At 41.0% G+C, this 22,662-nt stretch overlaps 1 protein-coding gene across 1 annotated transcript; it reads left to right on the plus strand.

The window, feature by feature from the left end:
• The first annotated feature begins 4,402 nt into the window (after positions 1–4,402).
• On the plus strand, positions 4,403–22,484 carry HTATSF1 (HIV-1 Tat specific factor 1). The gene is made up of 10 exons (NM_001290108.1): positions 4,403–4,671; positions 4,865–5,112; positions 6,821–7,001; positions 7,855–7,902; positions 8,433–8,587; positions 11,566–11,729; positions 12,825–12,924; positions 18,477–18,566; positions 19,588–19,725; positions 20,220–22,484. Exons 2-10 carry the CDS (start codon positions 4,927–4,929, stop codon positions 21,462–21,464), a joined length of 2,307 nt encoding a protein of 768 aa, NP_001277037.1. The 5' UTR covers positions 4,403–4,671; positions 4,865–4,926; the 3' UTR covers positions 21,465–22,484.
• The last annotated feature ends 178 nt before the right edge of the window (positions 22,485–22,662 follow it).

A 22,662-nucleotide genomic window follows, 5' to 3' on the forward strand; every position in this document is an offset into this window, starting at 1 on the left:
GCAATTACAATGGAAATGTTTGGGGGTCAGCGAGTATAAAGTTCTGAGTAAGGATCTGAGGCAGGGTGTTTGGCTTACTGGGTCAACACTGACTTAATATAGTTCTACTCACGACTACTACTGATTGATAACTGAGCAAAGCTATCTTTAATAAATACTGTGACGAACTCGCCTTATTCATAGACAAAGTAGTCATATTTATTGTCATTTGAAGGCCCCAGAGAAGGACCTCCATTGAAAAAATCTGTGAAACTGCCAGTGTCTGAAATTCTTCCTTTAAGGAATTCATTTCTTTCTGGTAAGCAGTGCCCTCTTTCTAAAAAGTGGTGAAGTACCACATGAAATCCCTAACATCTGGGTGTGCAATTATTGCCAGGTCATCCTCCTGCTTGACTTCTTTAAACCTGATGGGTGCCTAAGTTCTGTGAGAGTGTGACCTAATTACTCTGCCCTTGGAAATCAGATGGAAGGTTATGATTTTCTATCCTCTGCTCCTACTTGCTAACTCTATAAGCTTAATAATTGTTATTTCAGACAAACTTTTGTCAATTGATGTGTCAAATATAGGTTTGTGGTCTTAGAAAATGTTTTCTTGGGGCAAATTAAAGTTTGGTACTATAGTTATATTTGTATTTCCAAAAACTCGATTTTGGAGTATGCTTTGGCAATTTTGAGCTTTCCTTAAATGGCTTGTGTAGTTGTGAATTTTCGCTAATGATGTGGCTCAAAAAGGGGATATATATTAACACTGAACTTTACATTTCTGTAAAATTGTTTTACTGAAAGTGGGGGTGCCAATACTGTATTAGTATTAGGTTGGACATTGTAATAAGTGGTGGGAAACAAACATGAAATAAAACTTTAAATGACTTTGTGTAACTTTATATTCTAGAAACAATAGTTATAACAGAATATAACTGAGAACCCATTTTAATAACATTTAAGTCCTTTTAAAAAAAAAACCCAAGATTTATTTATTTGAGAAAGAGAGAGGGAGAGAGCACGCACACACATGCTAGCGGGTGGGGGGTGGGTAGGGAGGGCCAGAGGGAGAGAGAATGTCAAGCAGATGGCCCACTGAACTTGGAGCCTGATGCAGGGCTCCATTCCAGGATCCAGTGATCATGACTTGAGCCAAACTCAAGAGCCAGCCACCTAGGCGCCCCTAAGTTATTTTCAAGTCATAAATCTCCCGGATATTTTACTGTTTCCTCACTCTAAGTAAAAACTACATCTTTACTTTCCTAAACATAGCATTTTAGAAATAGATAAAAGTACCAGATAACAAAAGCCAAGAAAGCTGTTTAGCAGTTGATAAAACTAGAACTCAAAGAACTTTCATTTTCTTCCCTCTTAGCAATCTGTAGGCGACTTGGGGTTCTGATATAAAATAATTCCCTAAATGGTTTTATAGGGCATCAGCCCCCCCATCCAGAGTTGGGGAATTGGGATTAAAATCTATGGCTTTGTTTTTATTTTGTTTTTAGAGGGGGTGGTCTCTTTTTTTTTTTTTTTAACAAATGGTCCTAACCTACCTAAGTAGACCCCAATGTCCACAATTGCTTTCACACTGCCTACTGTGGTGCCAGAAATGTTATTATGCTAGATTTTGTTTCTTTGCAGAGGGTCCTAAATGGGCAAAAGGTTGGTACATGGAAAACAAATTCTGTATATGTCCCAATTTTGCTCAGGGTCTGCCCCAACCCATCTTAGGATACGGGACCATAATACTATGTAACAAAACAGGAAAACAAAGTCACAAACTCAGGTATTCCCAAAATGTGCAATGGGTGAGTCTTTGTCATTGAAGCTGAAAGTGCTGGCAAACATTTAACACTGGCATATCCACTGAAAGTAGCAAGTTTGAGGTTAAAGACTTTCTGTAGTTTCAAACCTCTGAGGTCAGGGATCCATCACTCTTTTGTAACTTTGTAAAAGGAGTTACTTTTGTTTCCACTAAACCTTGAGATTACAGGAAGTGGCAACAGAATGAACTTGAATAGGCCCTTTAAAAAATCTAGTTGGTATAGTTCAGTAATTCTCCAGTGTTCCTAACCCAGGCAGGAGACTTCTTTGGCCAAGGAGTCTCTGCTTTTACAAGTGAATGTATTTTTTTTATCCACCAAGAAGGCCATGGCCTATTAGGGCCATAACACAGTGCCCTAACACAGGTCAAAGAGAGAAAGATGAAGATATTCAGAGAAGCTGGCTTTCCAGGTCCTGAGAACTGGTTTGGCTTCCTGGGTCCAGTAGCCCCTCATGAGACCCATCTACATTTCAATCCTGGAATTTCAGGTGCTATCTTCATCATTGTAAGAAATATATAGGTTGTTTTGTTTTGTTTTGCTTGTTACCTTGAGTGTTTCTGTAACTTGCAAAAAATCTTGAAAAAGATTACAGAGAGGCTTACAGACTACCTCAGTTACCAGGGAGAACACAGGGAGATAACACACAGGAACCAGGCCTCATAGAGACAATAGCATTGTTAAAGCAAAAACAATAGTCAGGTCTCATGGCCAAACAGAATGCCACTGTAGGCACAAATGTGCTTAGCTCCCAACTCCACTGCTCCATTATTATGGTGACTCAGTGACCCTCTGTCCCTTCCTCAGCTTCTCTTCTCACCTCTGGGGAACTTCTTCACAGCAGGCCTCTGTTCTGCTTATTAGGTTGCCTATGTGGGCCTCCCTGCCTCTGTGCTACTCTGACCATGTCCCTGCCCATTCCATACTCATTCCAGTCTCTAGACAAGGCAGTTTATTGGCTCATATAGCCAAATTCAGTCTAGGATGCAGGGCTACCCTATCAGGTCACCTCACAGGCCTCTGGGCAGCCTGTGGGCCACAGTGGCTGGGTCACATGGGACCTACGCATAAGGAATTTTTTTGGCCACCTGTTCAGAGGGGCCTGTGGATACAGCAGGCATTCAGAGGGTCACGAGCAGTAGTAGGGCTGTGTAACATATTATCACCTATGCTGTGAACTCACTCAGGAATGAAATGGGAGCCCAATAACACATTGCTGAAAACAGCTGTACACTATTTTGGGATCCAGGAAGAAATACTTAGCAATGCTTAAATAAGTGAGCCTAATAAAACTCATGTTATCTATATTATATATATAAAAAAGCATGCAAGTTCAGTTCTCCTGTAGTCTGGAACAGAACAAGAACTTCATGAAAAAGAAATGTACTTAAAAAAAAAAAAAACCAACTCAAACCCAAGCTACTATTTAAAAATCGCTTTAAGGGTTGAAACCATATTCTCACAGTCGGTATTTGGGGAGTTAAGATTTTCTAGAGCCCATACGCAACTGCTATATTTAGAAGTAAAAGATCACTGGGATAGCAGAACTAATTTCTTCTGGTAAGCTTTTTACCCTCACGTCTGGTTTATAAAATTTTACGTTTGTACATAAGAAGTTTATCATTGTTATTTTTAAAGGGATTTTTAAAAACCCTTTTAAACTGTTGTTTTTACTACAACAAATGTTGATAGAATCATCTACATAAACAAGTACGTCTCCCTTGAGCTGTGCCTGTGTTGTTGGCTGCTGGCTCGCCAGAGCCTAGCACAGTCCCTGGCATTTGGTTGCTCAATAAATATCTGCCCGATTAAAAAAAAATACAGACCTTTTTATTTTCTACGATAAATATGTAATTTGATAAAAAGCTGTGTAGAGGGAAAATATTCTGTACTTTTCTAAAAGAAAGACAAAAAACCCGAAGTTGCTGGGCCAGTAAAGCTGGTGCTTATACTTGGATGTTTTAAGTTTCAGGTTTGGAGCTTGAGCACCTCTGAATCGTGGCGTACAAGAGGCAGAAAACTACTGCTCCCCCCTGTCCCCCTCCGCCTTTCCAGAGTCGATCTTCAGCCTGAGAAAGTACCAGAGATAAAGGAGGGGCCTCAGGCTGGGAAAAGAAGGTTGGTCCCCACCCCGTTCGTTCGTTCATTCATTCATTCATTCATTTGCTCACTCGCTCATTCAATACGCACTAGACACCACACCCTGGGCTGGGAGCTTAGGCCAAGAAGCTGAACAAGAGCCGGCGCCCATCCTAGGGAAATCATAAAGAAATAAGCCAAAGTCGCGTTTCCCAAGCGGAACGGGGGAAGGAGGCCTGTCTTTTTCTCAGGAACACAAATCCGTCCCGCCCGCCCCATCCACTCCCCCAAGATGGCGCGCGCCGAGTGGGAACATTCCCACGCCTCCGGCTGCCGCCCACCGCGGCCTCCACCGAGCCCGAGGTCCCTAAGCGCAGCGGCCCCCGCGCCCCCACCCCGCCCCGCCCCGCCCCGCCCAGGAGGCCCGGGTGGGCAGCGGCGGGCGATTAGCAGCGCTCCCCGCAAGACGCCCCGCCCCTAGGGTCCAGCACTGCCCGCCCGCGTCGGCGCTTATTGACGCCACTGGAGGCGTGTCGGCGCGACCCGCGACGTCTCGACGTGCCAACAATGGCGACTGCGTCAGCCTGAGCGGGCCTCAGTTTTCCGGCAACCTCTTGACGTTGCCGCGAGGGCCACGGGGGCCGCGGGAGCCGCGGGAGCCGCGGGGGTTGCAGAGGCTGCAGGCGACTCCGACCCGGTCGGCGGCGGGGGCGGCGGCGGCGCGCGTGCGCGCTCCCGCCACGCCCTGGGTCGAGCCGCGGCGCCGAGGCCCGGTGGAGCGAGCCAGGTGGGCGGCGGCGCGGCAGGGGCTGCAGCCTGCGGCGCGCGCGCGCGCGCGCGGTGGGAGAGCGGGCGGAGCAGGGGGCGGCGCGGGCGCCGGTCGGCCCCGACCTCCCGGGGGCTGCTGGGGCGCCGCGGGGAGGCGTGCCGGGGGGCGGCGGGACGCGGGCCCAGTGCGACTGACCTCCCTTTCTCTATAGCCTCCGGCTGCATCTCGGCCTCTTTGCTCGCGCGGACCCTGTCCCTTGCCTAAGTCGGCAACATGAGCGGCAACAACTTGGATGGGAACGACGAGTTTGATGAGCAGTTGCGAATGCAAGAATTGTACGGCGACGCCAAGGACGGCGACACCCAGAAAGATCCCAGTGGAGAACCCGATTCTTTCGGGCAGCAGCCGGCTGACACCCCGTACGAGTGGGACCTGGACAAGAAGGCTTGGTTCCCCAAGGTACGACGGTGGCACGGGCGGCACTGCAGAGCGGGCCCGCCTGGCCAGCCTCGCGGGGCGCCCCTTTTCCGTTTTTCTTTGCTGAGGTCTTGAGTTAGGGCCCCATGGATAGTGACGTTTCTTTTTGTTGTTTCTGTTGCCGAACCGATGTTAGAGAAACGTAGATCTTTACCGAGATGTCTCGAATGTAATTTAATTCTTAAATCTCTTCTATGCCTTATTAATTTTGTCTGTGAAGGTCATGGTTGGTTATTGCATTGGTTACTGCTTTTTATTGCAAAGAGGAAAAACACCGAGAGCAAATTTAGTAGCTGTGGGTCTCTTGGATAGCCAACCTCATATACCCTAGGAATTCTGATGTTTGCTTAGCTTGTGTACTTTGTGCAAAATGCAGCTTCTTGGTTTTGAAAAAAAAATAGCCATTTATATCCCTTTATAGATTGAACTTGATCTGCACCTCTCTTTCCTATCAGATTTTGTCCCTAGGCATGTGTGTTCGAACCATACAACCACAGGCACGGAATATGGATAGAAGATATCTGTGTATATTTGTGTAGAGTGCTTGGAAATTGTTAAGTATTTTATTCCAGGTTGTAAGTAATGTAACCGGTGTTAACTTGGTTCTGCAAACTTTTCAGCAAAAGTACCCTGTTAATCAAAGTCTCATGTGGGTGGGAAAATATACCAGTAGCAATCAACTTGCAAGCTGGTAATATAAGCCATGTCTCCATTGTGTAGTTTGACTGTTATTCTTAAAATTATTTGTTTCAATTTTTTTATTTTCCTTTTTGTTTTTGTATACTTCATTCCCTTTACATTGTTACATTTATTATTTTGCTGGTTCTGGTCATCCCAGCTCCAGAGCAGATTTGGTTTCCTGAGGACTTTTAACAATAGTCTGATAATGGATTCATTTGTGACTCTTATCTTTTTATGTTATTGAAACCCATACCTCTTGAAACTTTGAGTTTTAAAAATTCCCCACTCCTGTATGTGCGTAACATTGACCAGAATGAAGGCAGACTCCTATTTCTTTCATTGTGCAACTGGGCTTTTTTTCCCCTAAAAGCCAGGAGGATAGATGGATGTGAGTTGAATTTGTTCTTAGTTTGTTCTGACACTAAAAGATTGTGTCATTTAATTAGTGAGAGAGTGAAAATAAGCATTTAGTTTTACAATCGTTAGTTCTATTCTCTATATACTAAATCAGTTTTATCTTGTGTGTTCTCTACATACAGACACTCAAATATTTAATGCGTGTATACTTTTGTGTATCTCTGTAGCAAAAGAAAAATTGATTCTGTTGTTAGGTTATTGACTGTTGGTTTTTGTTATATTGTTATCTGGTACTTCCTTTATTGTATGTACTTGTAGCCTTACTCAAGTAGACTGTAGAGAGGTAGTGATTTATAAATGAATCAACTAGAAAATGCGCCAACACCACTTACAGTGCCAATAATTTCCTTAAGAGTTTTGTGTTGATAATCCAAATACCCATCTTATTTTTTTTTGTCATTTTATGCACATTTTCTGTATAACATGACTATTCTTGCATTTACACTTTATTTACTACAGCCATTATCTGTAGAAACATTTCTGTGTTCAGTTGTATAACCAAATATGCAGAAATTTATCACAATGTACACTTTTTATGGGAAGAAGTCATTTTCAAATTTCTATATGTGTGTGTGCTGAATTTTTTGTTTAGATCACTGAAGATTTCATTGCTACATATCAGGCCAATTATGGCTTTTCTAATGAGGGGGCATCTAGCTCTACTGCAAATGTGCAAGAAGTCAGTGCTAGGACTGCAGAAGAACCGCCACAAAGAAAAACCCCTGAACCCAATGATCCCAAAAAGAGGGGAGAAAAGAGAAAGGCTGAACCAGGCAAGTGGATTTAGCTTGCAAAATATGAACATAAAAATGTTAAATGTTAGCATGTGTATATATGATTACTATTTGAAGAATTATAATAGTCTTGAAGGAATCATAAGATGAAGGGTTTTTTTATTATTATTATTTAGATTTATCCATTGGCTTGCACACTGACTTGTGGGCATTGGGGAGGCTATTTCAATTCTGTACCTCAGTTTCTTCCTTTGTAAAATAGAGCTGTTATTAGGGGATCATCAGAAATTCTGTTTTTTAAGGTAATTTTCTGATATTTTTTGAGTTTAATTAAATTGAACTCAAGGCAGTATTGCCTCAGCTTGGCCATATCCAACACAGTAGATTGAAGTCAGAAGCAATTTATGCATGCAGGCCCAAAGTCAGTGCAAGGATGAGTTTTTTTAAGGTAGTATCAGAATCATAAATATCTAACATAACTAGCCATCCTTTTTCATTTTTTTAAAGATTTTATTTATTTATTCATGAGAGACAGAGAGAGGAGTTCAGAGACATAGGCAGAGGGAGAAGCACGCTCCATGTAGGGAGCCCAGTGTGGGACTCGATCCTGGGACCCCAGGATTACATCCTGAGCCAAAGGCAGGTGCTCAACTGCTGAGCCACCCAGGTGTCCCACTAGTCATCCTTTTTCAGACGAGTCTCTGAAACTAATTATGTGTCAAAAGATTCAAGTACTTTGAAATCTAGACAGTGATTTGGGTTAGTTTCTCTTGTTCTAAGGGTAAAAAAAAAAGTCCTGGAAGTTTCAAGAAACTGCTACATTGTCAAGATTTCATAATATGACTCTTAACTCTCCTCGTATGTGTTTTTTTTTTTTCATTTTGATTTTTAGGATGGTTTCATGTTGAAGAAGACAGAAATACAAATGTATATGTGTCTGGTATGTATACTCTTATGTTTGTTTGTTTTAAGTAGGTTCTATATCCAGCGTAGGGATTGAACTCATGACCCTGAACTCAAGAGTACATGTTCTACCAACTGAGCCATCCAGGAACCATCCCCTCCTTCCTCTTTTAAACAAGTTTAGAGTAGAGAACATATGATTTTTACTTTTCAGCTTCTTTGGAGTCTATTTACATTTGTAAGGAAAATGTTTTTTGTTTATTAAAAAAAAACTAAGAAAAATTAAGAGTGTGTAACTTTGTATAATATCCTTTTTGTCTGCTTTAGGTAACTTATGGCAGCTTGCCCCTACAGTGATACAAGACTTAAGCAAATATGATTTTAATGTATATTTGAATACATTAAAATGTGAAATTTCCTCAGTTCTATAGATGTGAGATTTTTTACATACATTTAGAAAATCAAAATTATGTTAATCTGAGTTGCAGATTTCTAATTGGTAGAATGTTTAAGTAACCCTCACTGTTACTGTATGTGCCTTTATAGTTTTTTTCCCTAATGTTCCAGGTTTGCCTCCAGACATTACAGTGGATGAATTTATACAGCTCATGTCCAAGTTTGGCATCATTATGAGAGATCCTCAAACAGAAGAATTTAAGGTCAAACTTTACAAAGATAATCAAGGAAATCTTAAAGGAGATGGTCTTTGCTGTTATTTGAAGGTTAGTTATGTGGTCAAATAAGTTTCTTGTATTTCCATTTTTAACTCAGGAACCAGGGCTATAATTTTGTATAGATGATAACTAAGACTGAGAACTATTCAAAACAGGATGTGAAGAAAACTGAAATTTCAGATTGTGCCTGTGTGTATCGCATTGATGAGGTTATTTACTTGTTCTAGGAAAATATGTTATCAGGTCAAGGTATTATGTAAGTTATGTGACTGAAGTGCTGCTTTTGTCTTAAAAGAATTCTCACTGCAAAGAATATATACTTTAGGACTATATGCATGTATCAACTCAGAACACATTTTAAAAATCCACAAAGAAAAGAAAGCCAGTAACATTTTATTTGCCCACTGGAATGAATTAGACCAGGGTTTGGCAAACTCCAGCCCACTGCCTATTTTTGTAAGTAAACTTTTACTGAACGTGGCCACATTCATTCATTCATTTACTCATTTGTTTATGGCTGCTTTTGTGTTTCAGCAGTGGAGTTGAGTGGCTGCAGCACACACCACGTGTCCCACAAAGCCTAAAATATTTATTTTATTTCATTTTTTAAAGATTTATTTATTTATTTATGATAGACAGAGAGAGAGAAAGAGGCAGAGACACAGGAGGAGGGAGAAGCAGGCTCCATGCCAGGAGCCTGACGTGGGACTCGATCCTGGGACTCCAGGATTGCGCCCTGGGCCAAAGGCAGGCGCTAAACTGCTGAGCCACCCAGGGATCCCAAATATTTTTTTTTAAATTTTTATTTATTTATGATAGTCACAGAGAGAGAGAGAGAGAGGCAGAGACACAGGCAGAGGGAGAAGCAGGCTCCATGCACCGGGAGCCTGATGTGGGATTCGATCCCGGGTCTCCAGGATCGCGCCCTGGGCCAAAGGCAGGCGCCAAACCGCTGCGCCACCCAGGGATCCCCCAAATATATTTTTTTAAAGCCTAAAATATTTACTAACTGTCCCTTTACTTTTTTTTTTAACTGTCCATTTACAAAAGTTTTCTGAGTGCTGAGTTAGACCATAAATGTAATGATAGCTATGCTTACTGCTTTGAAATGTATTTTGAATGCAAGAGAAGAGAGAGTGGTATTAATAGAAATTTGCAAAACTTTACGTATTCATGGTACCATAAATTGCACAGGGAAAGCTCAGTGTCAAAGGCAGTCATCATTTCTAGAACGTCTCTCACCTTAGAAGCATGTTTTATGCATTACTGCAGAATACAGAAGAAATATGCACAACAATGACATGTACCTATGTCATGGAAGGTGAAAATAATTACAAAGTAAAATCAGGGGCACATGGGTGGCTCAGTCGGTTAAGCATCTGCTGTCGGTTTGGGTCACAATCTCCTGGGATTGAGCCCCACGTCAGGCTCCCTGCTCAGTGGGGAGTCTGCTTCTCCCTCTCCCTCTGTCCCTCCTCCCCATCTGTTCTCTCTCTCTTTCTTTCTCTCTCTCTCTCTCTCTCTCTCGCGTGTGCTCTCTCAAATGAATAAATCCTTTTAAAAAACAATATCAAAATGATTAAACAACAGTATTAATACCACAGGTGTGTTGTGAGTGTACAGCATTTCATTGAAATCAGGAAGGGGTAGGGTTAAGCCGACAGCTCTTGGGAAGACACGTTTTGAATCTGGTTCTTGAACATAATGGAGTTACATGTGGGTATGGTCATTATAGGTAGTTATTAATTTTCAAATACAAGGAGATTTTGAGAGTTTTACTAGTTATTAAAGGGTTATTAATCTGTGAACAGATTCTTAGGGAGTTTGATTCGATTTTCTATTTTTTCCAAAAGAAAAATGGAGTTCTGAGTAACTTTATAAAAAGAACAAGATTGGCCAGCCAGTAAATTAAGTTCCAAAAAAATATAATTAAGGGGCACCTGGGTGGCTCAGTCAGTTGGCATGTGACCCTTGGTTTTGGCTCAGGTCATGATCTCAGGGTCCTGGGATCAAGCCCCTCATCGGGCACTGCACTCAGTATGGAGTCCTCCCTCTCCCTCTTCCTCTGCCACTTCCCCCAACACACACTCCTGAGTGCTCTTTCTCTCTCCCTTTAAAATAAATAAATCTTTTAAAAATATGTAATTGTTCTAAGATCCATATTTGATTATGCAGCTGAATTCAGGTATTTTTTTGTGTTTTCCTCAGGTCTGCATAGGTCTGACAACTGCCCCCTTTGTGTAGAACCCAGAATCCACAAATGTACTTAATTTACTAGCCATCATATAATCATCTTTGTTTAATATCACAGACCTACATTTTAATTGGTGAACAAAAAAATTAAAGGCTGGCTATGTTATTCCCAGTTCCTTGAGTCATGTAGTCTTTTAAGTAGTAGTACTTGAGAATTTTAAAACTGTACCGTAGGGATGCCTGGGTGGCTCAGTAGTTGAGTGTCTGCCTTCAGCTCAGGGCGGGGTCCCAGAGTCCCAGGATCAAGTCCCGCATTGGGCTCCCTACATGAAGCCTGCTTCTCCCTCTGCCTATGTCTCTGCCTCTGTGTGTGTCTCTCATGAATAAATAAATACATTTTTAAAAATAAATAAATAAATAAAACTGTACCTTAAAAGTCACACAAGTCCATTTGCCTCATTGAGAAATTGAGACTCCCAAGAGGTAATACTCTTATTCCAATAATAATGCAGTTTAAGTACCTTCTATATGCCAGTCCCTATCCTTTATGTGCGTTCTTTCATTTGATTTTGTCAAGAACCCTGCAAAGAAGGCATTTTTCTTCCCATTTTACAGATGAAGAAATTGAATAACTTGCCCAAGTTCACAAAACTGGTTGAGGACAGCTGTTTCTAGAGTGCAGGTTTCCTGATAAGGCAGCCTAGAGTTCTTTATCTCAAAGGAGGTAGTTGTGATGAAATCTTTATTGTCCATATAGTCATCGTTTGCCTAAAAAACCTCCCCAAGTTTCATTTCAGCATGGAAATTCTATCTCATTTTACCTTTTTATAAAGAGGGAATCTGTGGATCTCGCGTTAAAGCTTCTGGACGAAGATGAAATTAGAGGCTACAAATTGCATGTCGAAGTGGCCAAGTTTCAACTGAAGGGAGAGTATGATGCCTCAAAGAAGAAGAAGAAGTGCAAAGACTACAAGAAAAAGCTGTCTCTGCAACAGAAGTTTGTGTTGATTTTCGCTTTTTGAATGATTTCATTTACATATCCTAGACTATGTTTTGGGTGTAGCTCCTTAGTTGTGTTCCATCAAATGTATGCAGAAGTTATTTTCAAAGAATTTCATTAGATCATCAGAAACCTTCAGTCATCTCTACTGCAGGATGATCTGGCAGTGGCAGCATGTCTATTTCCTGGAGTGTTAATTTGTAATATAAACCGGGCTTCAATGAGATGAGAGGGCCATCTCTGGAAGAAGTTGAACATGAAGTTAAATAAAATAGTTGAAGCTTGTTTACCAGAGCCATTAGTTCATTTCTAATGTGAATTGACATCAGCTACGCCAGGAGCTAAGGCGTCTGTGTAGGCTCATCAGTAGGAGTTAGAAACAGCAGCTTTTATGACTGTATTTGATAGGGTTGTACACGGTGTGTACAGTAAACATCATCAAATGTCTACTAATCCATTCATGTCAATGGGTTTTTTGAAGTATGCTGGTTTTAAGAAGTTGGCTGAAATGATAAGTATTTTCTTCTATCACAGTGAGTTCTAATAACACTTCTAACACTGCACTCAACTTAATGATAACAGTGCTGATAAAGGAGTTGAGTTGTGATATCCTATAGTTTTTACAGGAATAGGCTAGATACCTACCAATTTTATAAACACCTAGCAATAAAATTTTTGGTTATGTAACAGTAGTTTTACATATTTCAATGTAGTTTGGTCCTTATAATCATAAAATGCCTCAAAACCAATACAAGTAGAATGTATTTTTTGCCCTCAAAGTGTAGGCGTAGATACCAGATAGTCATAAATATTAAATAATTGGCTCTTTACAGGAATCTTACTGGAACATTTGTAACCAGACAGCAGCCCTGAAAAAAGATACATTCTGGGAATTTCAGACACTGGGTCCATCTTTCACCTGCCCATTAGTTTTACTTCCGAAAGTTCTCCAGAAATACATATTGTTATTTTAGAATCGAATAATTAGCATCACTATATACTCAAATAAAGGTTGATTGTAACAACTCCTTTTTTTCTGTCCTGCAAGTATGAAACAAAATTCAGTATCTTGTTCCTGCTCTATTGCATTAGGCAGTTGGACTGGAGACCTGAGAGAAGAGCTGGCCCATCTCGAATGCGCCATGAGCGAGTTGTCATCATCAAAAATATGTTTCATCCGATGGATTTTGAGGTAGGAGGTGATATTCCCACTGATGGAAACACTGATGTGTTTTCTTTCAAGGGAGTCCCAAGCTTGCTTCACCCCATGTTTTCACATGTCACATACCACCCCTCCATGTAGTTGTCAAGGTAGGAAAATAGAGCTAAGAGTGTATCAAAATGTTTAAATTTTCCCACATTCAGCCTAGGGTTCTTTTAGTTGTCCCCCAGGGAACACTGCTTAACACCCACACTGCAGCTGTAAACAGCAGCTACTTACTCTGGGAAATCATTAAAAATATAATCACTGAAAGATTTCTGGGCGCTGCTTATGGATTTTGAGTGCATTTCAACAAGCACAGGCCGGTTTGGGCGGGGAGTCATTTTATACTTGGCAAATGAGAACTTCACTTTGGTACCACAAATTTGATCCTTAAAACAAAACAAAAAAACCCTCAGGTTAATGAAAGACAGCTCCTGGTGTTTAAATACTAAAGGTGGTTTTTCGAGACCTGACGTTCATACAATGCTTTTGTGGCTATTAGGGGGACTTTATAAATACTTAGTGTCCAGGTAAAATTCTAAGAACAGCGAACAAAAGTGAACAGAGTGAAGAAGAGCTGGACAGGTGCAAGAGGTGTGCAAGGTATAGCATGCCGCCGGGGCACCTTGCGCTGGTCTGCCTCTTGTCCTTGGGGCTAGTCTTTTATCCAAACCACAGACGGCACTTGTGTGGCATCAGGTCTTTCTCCTCTCCCTGGAATCTGAAATTAATGACAACCAGTTACACACAAGATAGATAAAGACCACAAGTCAACATAAGTAAACATAAAAATAACAAGTCACACAACAACAAAGAAGGTTCATACTGTGAAACTCCAGATTTACAAATGATCTAGGTGCAACCAAAGACCTTTCTCACTCCTGTGCATTGAAACAGTGAGCATGGCAGTTTCACTGTAGCCCCCTTGGAGAGAACCCCCTATGGTCTGTTGAGCTCCATCCCAGCCCAGAGTCATGTGGTAGAGTTTGCTGTGCACCCATATGGTCTGTGCATCTTTTGAGATCACTGGGGAGATACATGTGGTCAATTTGTAACATTTGATGTTTCTACTGAGTAGAATCCTGACTCATCTTGAAACACTTTTTGAAACCGTTCCCCTGCCAAATAGAGATTTGAAAGGAATTTAGATGGACCCCAGGGTATCCCTATCTATTAGGTATGGCTCCCAATTTCTTAGAGTTCATCTCATTTAAATATTAAATGGCTTTTTAAAATTACATGACCTATTAATGTCTATGACTTCATGTCCTTGGTTTGATGCATGCATTCCATATTCTTAACACTTGAATGTGAATATTAATGCAAACTTAATTCAAATTGTCTGGAACCTCTGTGAGTAGAAGTCTGTTGTGTAATTACATCTGTTTTTGTGTTTTGCTTCTTGCCTTGCTCATTGAGCCACCTAATTTGAATCTGGCCATCACATTGTGCAGACTTAGTTTCTCCTAGCTTAATGAGTATTCTTTCCTCCAGAAAGCCACATCTAATTTACTTTGACCCCTACAAATTCCCTCCAGTGGATAGTTTTAAAGATAGATGTTACATGCTTGTAAAATCTTTGTTCTTTTTTTCAAACACTCCCACTGGTTTAGTGTAAACCTTACTTTGAGTTATAGTAAGTCTTTAAATTACCCTGTTTAGAGCCAAAGTCATCTTAGACTTTCATTTTCATTTATGCTGGTTTGAAAAACTATTCATAACATTTATTATTATCTGAAATAATTGGATGTCCTCTACAAGAATGTGAGCTCCATGAGAGTCAGGGCTCTGCCTCCCTTGTGTGCTATAATATTTCCAGTGGTTAGAATTCTGCCTGGCATCCAGTAGACCCTCAATATGTATTTATTTTACAGACCCTCAATATTTATATGAAAAAAAAGTAAAAGAATGATTGAATGAGAGCCCTGTTACTCAGAAGGCAGAGTCTTTTGCTTCACTCCATGGATAAAACGTTTTCTTTTGAGCATCTTTGCAAATGAAGGAAAGTGTTCTTTTCAGACACTGTGCCACAGAAGCTGAGAGAGCAGGGACAGGCTTCAGTGCTCACAGATGGAAAAACTCTTGGGTGCTATCCTTGTTCGCCTACCTGCCTGCTCTTGTGTGGCCTGCCAGCTTGATAAGAGCCTGTCAGAGGATCTTGTTCTTTGGTGTTTTGTTTTGTTTTTAAGATTTATTTATTTATTTTATTTTATTTTATTTTTTGATTTATTTATTTTAGATCAGAGAGAACACGCAAGCAGGGGGAGGGCAGAGGGAGAGGGAGAGAAAGAATAGAGGGATCTTGTCTTTTGTTCTGGGTCTCTGTGGGCTTGAACTTCAAAGTGTATCAGTATAAATCTGTCCAACATAGTAGACTGTCCAATAGGGTCTACTCTAGCCACATGTGCTTATTTAAATTTAACTGAAATAGAAGAAAACTAGAAATGGAATTCTTTAGTCGGACCAGCCACATGTGGCTAGCAGCCTCCATTTTGGATAATGCAGATACTCATTTGTCACCACAGGAAGTCCTGTTGGACACGCTGGTGTAGACACTGTATGGCTTGTCATAGAGGTGTGCAGCCGGAGAACATGCTATTGGGCATTTTGGAGAGAGTATTTGATTTGACTAAAGATTCCATGTGAATCTAAAGAATAGTCATCAGCACTGAGCTTTGTTGTGGGAAACAAAAACTGATGGTCAGGTTCCCTGGGGTGTCAGAATGAAATCAGATTCGGGGTGGGGAGTGGAATATATTTTTATTCTAAATAATTGACCAGTGTGAGAAGCAAAATACCTAAAAATACTATTTGGTATCAGGGTGAACGATGTGAAGGCTAATATTTTTCATGTAACTTCAGAGGGTTTTCAGTATTTAATTCAACACCTTACTTAAAAATGCATGCTTGGGGATGCCTCGCTGGCTCAGTCAGAAGAGTATGTGACTCTTGATCTCGGGCTTGTGGGCTCAAGCCCCACGTGGGGTATAGAGATTACGAAAAAAATCAATCATTGAACTTTAAAAAATAAACGGCATGCCTGGCAAATTTGCATCCTAGGAGATGAAGAACCAAAACTGTGATGCCAGTGTGTTAGGTTTCTCTAGGTTTCTCATTGCGTACACAGAACTGGCCAACAGCAAAGCAACTGAATGTGAGCCACAATTTTTCCAGGAGCTATGGTTAAACTATAACATGAAATGGGGAAAATTAATTTTAATAATGAACTTTATTTAACCCAGTATATCTAAAATATTCTTAATTTCAACATGTGATATAAAAATATTCATGAGTTACATTGTTGTTTCTTCCCCATTGGTACTAAATCTTCAAAATCTGGTGTTCATGCCATACTTGGAACACACCTCAATTGGGACTAGCCACATTTTAAGTGCTCTGTAGCCACATGTGGTTAGTGGCCACCGTCATGGCCAGTGTAAGTTTAGATTGGAAAGGAATGAGAAACATGATTTATTTCTTCCTGGGAAAACAAAACACCACCCTGGCAAAAAAAAAAAAAAAAAAAAAAACTAAGAGTGTTGAACAGGAGGTTTCAACTCCTCTGTCTGATTTTTGTCTCAAGTCTGTTGCTTGCAAAGTGTTGTGTTTAGAAACTTTCCATTCTTAATTATGTTAAAGAATTTTCCAGAGGAGAGGACTGTTATACTTATGCTTCAGGCTACTATACAGCAGTGAGGCTAGATTCGTTTTTCAAGCTGGTATAAATGAAAACAGAAATGTACAAAGATTTTGGCTAAAATCTGACATCCTTGTAGGAAAAGCACTGAGACTTTGGTACAGAAATAGAGTGGTTCCTCCCCCCCCCTACAATGGAATCACACTTAAATTTGTTGAATATTTTGTAACAGTTTTCTGTGGTTTTACTATAATCCTGATTTCCCTTGGTGAATAAAGTTTTGAGGTATTGGCAATTGTTTATCTTGAAGAAGCTTTTTATTGACTGCTCACCATGTGGAAACACCGGTGCTGGGTTCTGTGAGGCATATGAAACTCATTCAAACAAGATTCCCGCCTTTAGAAAGCATGTAGTCCAGTAGGAGCCAACCACGCACACATTCCTATAGGCTACCATATGACTTTCATGCTCTGGTTCCCATTCCTCATAGGGCTGACAAATCTATCTAAAACAAACAGCATCTTCTCTAAAATGAGATTTTGTACAGAGTGCTGCCAGCTGTGCCTTTAGAAGGCTCATTTGTAGGGTATTCTTTTATTTTAAAGTTGATATCAGTAACTACCTATCAGTTCTTTATTTTTGCTTTCTGAGAGAACTTCAGGAGGGAAAAGGCACTTTTTTTTTGTTCTTTGCAGTTCTTTAGTTGGTGAGGAAAATAAAAACCCGTGAGCAAGATGAAGTTAAGTGTTTCTTAAAAAGCATAAGTCTACTTCAGTAGAAGTTCATATATAGGATGTTTCATTTATATGTTTATGTAGTTAAAATTCAAGTGGATAATGTAACATTTTATGAGCCCTTTCCATGCACTGGGACTTGAGGAAAGGTTTGTTAATTCCTACTGGTAATCTTAAATGCTTTTGTTGTGGGGTAGATGGTCCACTTGAACTCAAGACCACCAGAAGCAGCAGCTCTTGAATGCTCTTAATAGACTTATAGTTGCAAGAAAGCAGCAGCTAAGAATCTATTTTTTAAAAGATTTTATTTGAGAGAGAGAGCACGTGTGCGTGCGTGCACACACACGAGCCAGGGCAGAGTGGTGGGGGGAGGGAGGGGGAGGGGGAGTGGCAGAGGAAGAGGGAGAAGCAGACTGACTCCCTGCTGAGCAGGGAGCCCTATGTGGGGTTTCATCCCAGGACTCCAGGATCATGACCTGAGCTGAAGGTGGACGCTTAACCTACTGAGCTCCCCAGACACCCTAAGAATATATTTTCTCGTGTGCTTATTAACAGTGCTTTATTTGTGTGGTTCTGGTGCGATGTGGTAGGAGACAAGATGAACAGGCACCCTTATAAGGGAGGTTTACCCTGTAAGTTAAAATAGAATCTTGGAAGCACAAAGAACTATCTTAGAACACTTAGTCAATGAAAGGGCTATCTCTCTCTCCATGACAGCATTTCTGTAAATAGGCATCTATGCAAAACCCAAAGCAGAAGGCTCTGGTCAGTACACTCATGATGCCCGTGCAGGACAGAGGAATGAGCAGTGTCTGATTGCATATATGTCAGAGGACTTTTCCTGCCCGTACAGCTGCTGTTATTGGGGATTCCCGGTCCTCCTTCCCTGCTTCCCCTCCCCTCTGCTCCAGCACAGTCCTACTGCTGCCCGCCATTCTCAGCCCTTTCCTCAAGCTGAAAGCAGGGCCGCCCTGTAGCAGTGGCTGCAGTCTTGGTGATCTAACTTTAATCCGTTTTGACTTTTTAAGATTTTGTAGGCCTCAGACAAGACTACTTTTTTTTAAGTAAAACTTTTTTCGGTATGTTGGCTTGTCAAAGCAAGAAATGTGATTTCTCAGGGTTTGTATTTAAAGGGGGCAAACCTGTTTTAATCATGTGTATGTTTGCAGGATGATCCATTGGTGCTGAATGAAATCAGAGAAGACCTTCGAGTAGAGTGTTCAAAGTTTGGACAAATTAGGAAGCTTCTTCTCTTTGATGTAAGTTCGTGGCTTAGACAAATGATTCCTAAAGCCAAGCATTCTTTCCCTTTGAGAAGTTATTCCCAGAGGTCAGTATGCCACAAATTTTGGATTAATGTTTTTCTATAGTAGGGCTGCTATCTAGTAGTAGTCATCTGTCAGCAGTAGTTAGATGAACATGGATTGTAAGTCAGGGCTTGCTAGACTTGGTATGCCTTGGTGATTTCCCTTTATTGCCCTAGAGTGTGTGATCAGATGAAAGGAGTACAAGAAAGACGTGTGAGATCTTGTGGTTCCCTATTTGCCCCCATTTACCCCTCTTGGTGAATTACTCTCCTCCTCCATATTTGAAGAAAAATCAAGCAAAATATTCTTCTCTATGTTCCCCTTCTTACTCTGTTACTTCCTAGATTGACACATACTAAAAGATTCACCATTTATTGATTGCATACGGGCTACTTTACATGTTACCTCATTTAGTTCTCATGATCTTTTGAGGTAGGTGGGTACTATTCTACCCATTTTACAGATGAGGAAGCTCGGAGTTTAGAGATTGAGTGAGCACCTTGCTCAAGGTCATTTAGCTGCTAAGTGGTAGAAGCATTTCCAAGAACATCATGCTTGGTTCTTGATATACAAGATTAAGCTAAAGAAGCAGCTAGCTTTGGGGTGCCTAGGTGGCTCATTTGGTTAAGTGACTGCCTTCGCTTGGGTCATGATTCCAGGGTCCTGGGATCGAGCCCTGCATCGGGCGCCCCTCTCAGTGGGAAGTCTGCTTTTCCCTCTGCCCCTTCCCCAGCTCGTGCTTTCTCTCACTATCTCTCTCTCTCTCTCTCTCTCTCAAATAAATAAAATATTTTTTTTTTTAAAGAAGCAGCTAGCTTCAAGTCACTGGCTGGAGTAAAAAGGAAGAATGGCTTCATACATAAAATCTTGAAGCTTAAGTTATCAAAGAACTCCACTACATACTTATTTTGTCAAATGTGTATGTTTTATTTTTAGTTTTATCATTCATTGCTGCCTTTTCTTCCCTTTCTAGAGACACCCCGATGGTGTGGCCTCTGTGTCCTTCAGGGATCCGGAGGAAGCTGACTATTGTATACAAACTCTTGATGGAAGGTGGTTTGGTGGCCGTCAAATCACTGCCCAGGCGTGGGATGGGACTACAGATTATCAGGTAAATTCTGCAACTATCAAGGGCACATAAATTGTAACATTACCAACAAATGCTGATCTAGTGGTTCTTCAGATGAGTTTTGGGCTCAGTTTAATCTGTTTAATGTAACAGTTCTTCTAAATAATACTTTGCATCCAGAGCATAGAAAGAAAAATGTTTTAGTTTTTCAGTTTATAAGCCTGAAATTTTGAGGTGTGCTCAGAATAGTGGTAAGTAAAGGATGGAGAGCATTCAAGTATTAACTTTTTCTTTGATTTCTTTATTTAACAATTCTGCAGGACTGTGGTGTTGGGCTTTTGTTTAAATGATCTTAAGCTCAACTCCCATTAATCAAGATGTAAAATTTTGAAAACTGAATATAGGGAAATGCTCTGATTTCCTAAGAAGAGATGCTGTATGAAATCAGGGTATTTGTGTCAGTATCAGAAGTGTGCAGAGAAGTTATTTATTTTTGCCTAAAACTCATTTTAATAGCAATTCCCCTTTCTCCACAGGTGGAAGAGACCACAAGAGAAAGGGAGGAAAGGCTGAGAGGATGGGAGGCTTTCCTTAATGCTCCCGAGGCTAACAGAAGCCTTCGGCGTTCAAATTCCATCTGTGCTTCGGAAAGGGCGGGGCCTTCTAGGGTAAGGCATTTTTCAGAGCGCCCTAGCACATCGAAAATGAATGCACAAGAGGCCACAAGGGAAATGGCATTTGAAGAACCCATCGATGAAAAGAAGTTTGAAAAAACCGAAGATGGGGGAGAATTTGAAGGAGATGCTTCGGAAAAAGATGCCAAAGAAAGTGGTCCCGAGAAAGAGGCTGAGGAAGGCTGCGCCCAGAAAGAATCTGAAGAAGGCTCCCTCAAAACAGAGTCTGAGGAAGGCTGCCCCAAGAGGGAGCGTGAGGAAGACTACCCAGAGAGAGAGTCTGGAGAAGGCAGCCCTGAAAAAGAGTTTGAAGAGGGCGGTCCTAAAGCAGAGTCTAAAGAGAATGGCCCTGAACAAGAATCCAAAAAGAAGAGGCTCAAAAATGATTATGAAGAGAACGGTCTTGAAAAGGATTCTGACCAAGATGGCCCCAGCAAGGAGTGTGAAGAGGAGAGCCCTCAAAAGGAGTCTGAAGAGGATGACTCGGAAAGGGAATCCGAAGAAGACTTCTCTGAAAAGCAGTTTGAAGACGGCTCTGAGAAAGAATTTGAAGAAAATGGCCTTGAGAAGGATTTTGATGAGGATGCCTCCGACAAGGAGTTCGGCGAGAACATTCTCGACAGGGAGTTTGAAGACAATGACTCTGACAAATCAGAATTTGGAGATAGCAGCTCTGAGAGAGTGTTTGAGGAGGAAGTCTCAGAGAGGGAGTTTGACGAAGAGTCTGATGACAAGGAAGAAGGGGAGGACACCTACGAAAAGGTATTTGATGATGAGTCAGACGAAAGAGAGGATGAAGACTATGCAGATGAAAAGGGGCTTGAAGACGTTGATGAGAAGATGTTCGAAGACTCGGATGACAAAGAAGATGAGGAAGGAGTAGAGATAAAGGAAGGTGAGGACGTGGATGATAAGATGTTTGAAGAGGATGATTCCAACGGGAAGCTGTTTGATGATGACGATGAGGATTCCAGTGAGAAGCTGTTTGACGACTCTGATGAGAGAGGGACAGTGAGGGGTGTGGGCAACGTGAAGGAGGAAGGGCCCCTGTCCACAGGCAGTAGCTTTGTCCTCAGTAGCGACGACGATGTCGATGATGACATTTAATCCCTTAAACTTGCTTTGTAGGGAGCTTCCTCCATCTGCATTCTGCCCGTGCTCCAGGGTAATTGCTAGTAGTGTTACATGAACGTGTGCCTAGTGGTAGGATGCCAGCAGAGTAATGCATTGAAGTTTTCACTGTCACCTGTACTTAATGATTTTAAATCTGTGTTAATTGGCTGTTCAGGTAAAACTTCATAGTATAATGCAAGTCAGCTGGATACTTGTCCTTTGTCCAATTTGTTAAGTGCATGCAGAATAATATTTTTTAAAGTATTCTGATTGAAGTTTGTGATATTCAAAAATAAAAATAAGTTGTTAATATGCTGAAACTGAAGAATTGGACTTGGCGTTACATTGCATTTGAAATTCTTGCTGTTGCTTCATTCATACTCAAGTGTGGTGTTTGTGAGGACTTGAAAAAGCCTTTTAGGAGTCTTCTTGCTCCCCACTGCCCTTAGCACTTAACATCCCCATTTCCCCTCCCTAACCCAGAACATGTTACTAAACTTATAAAGTAAATAACACTCTGGAGTTTTTCCCTGCCTAGTCCTTGCAAGTTACTTTCATTTGTTTTCTTTTCCACCCTCTGTCCCTGTGGAAACTGACTCTGAAATGTGCGAAAGTGAACTTCCTGAAGTCGCGGCTTTCGTTTTTGGAAATATGGAGGAGATGAGAATTCTCTTGTGTACTGCTTGGGTACCTTTTTAGAAGCTGATTGAAATCATTGGAGCTTTCCCCAGAAAGATGTAAGCACACACTACACAGCTTTTTTGTATACACTTCCCAGAGGTTCATGGATCCCTAGAGTTTAAGATCTATTGTGTCCTGCATATTTCGATTTTTTGTTCTAGATTCATGATGCCTAGTACTGTGCTGAGTTGTGTAGTCCGAATAAAAATTGGAGTCTTTCTTGATTGTGCTTTCCAAATTGAGTATTGGTGAAATGACTTCTGATGTAGAATTAAGAAGTAACTCTCGTGAATTAGAAGCATTAAAATAAACTGCATTGGTGCTTTTTCATTATACTGTCTGTAAGTGTAATCATTAACCCTCTTCAGACAAAAAAAAAAAAAAAAGTGTTCTTATATTTCACGCCAAAGCTGAGAATTTTGTAGTCGCTGGGATTTCTTAAAATCTCAGGATTTTCACCAGGGGTAAGTCCATAAAAGAGCTAAAGAAACTAAAATATAGAAAAGTTGCA

This window comes from Canis lupus, chromosome X (assembly GCF_011100685.1).
Source record: "Canis lupus familiaris isolate Mischka breed German Shepherd chromosome X, alternate assembly UU_Cfam_GSD_1.0, whole genome shotgun sequence".
Classification (NCBI taxonomy): Eukaryota; Metazoa; Chordata; class Mammalia; order Carnivora; family Canidae; genus Canis; species Canis lupus.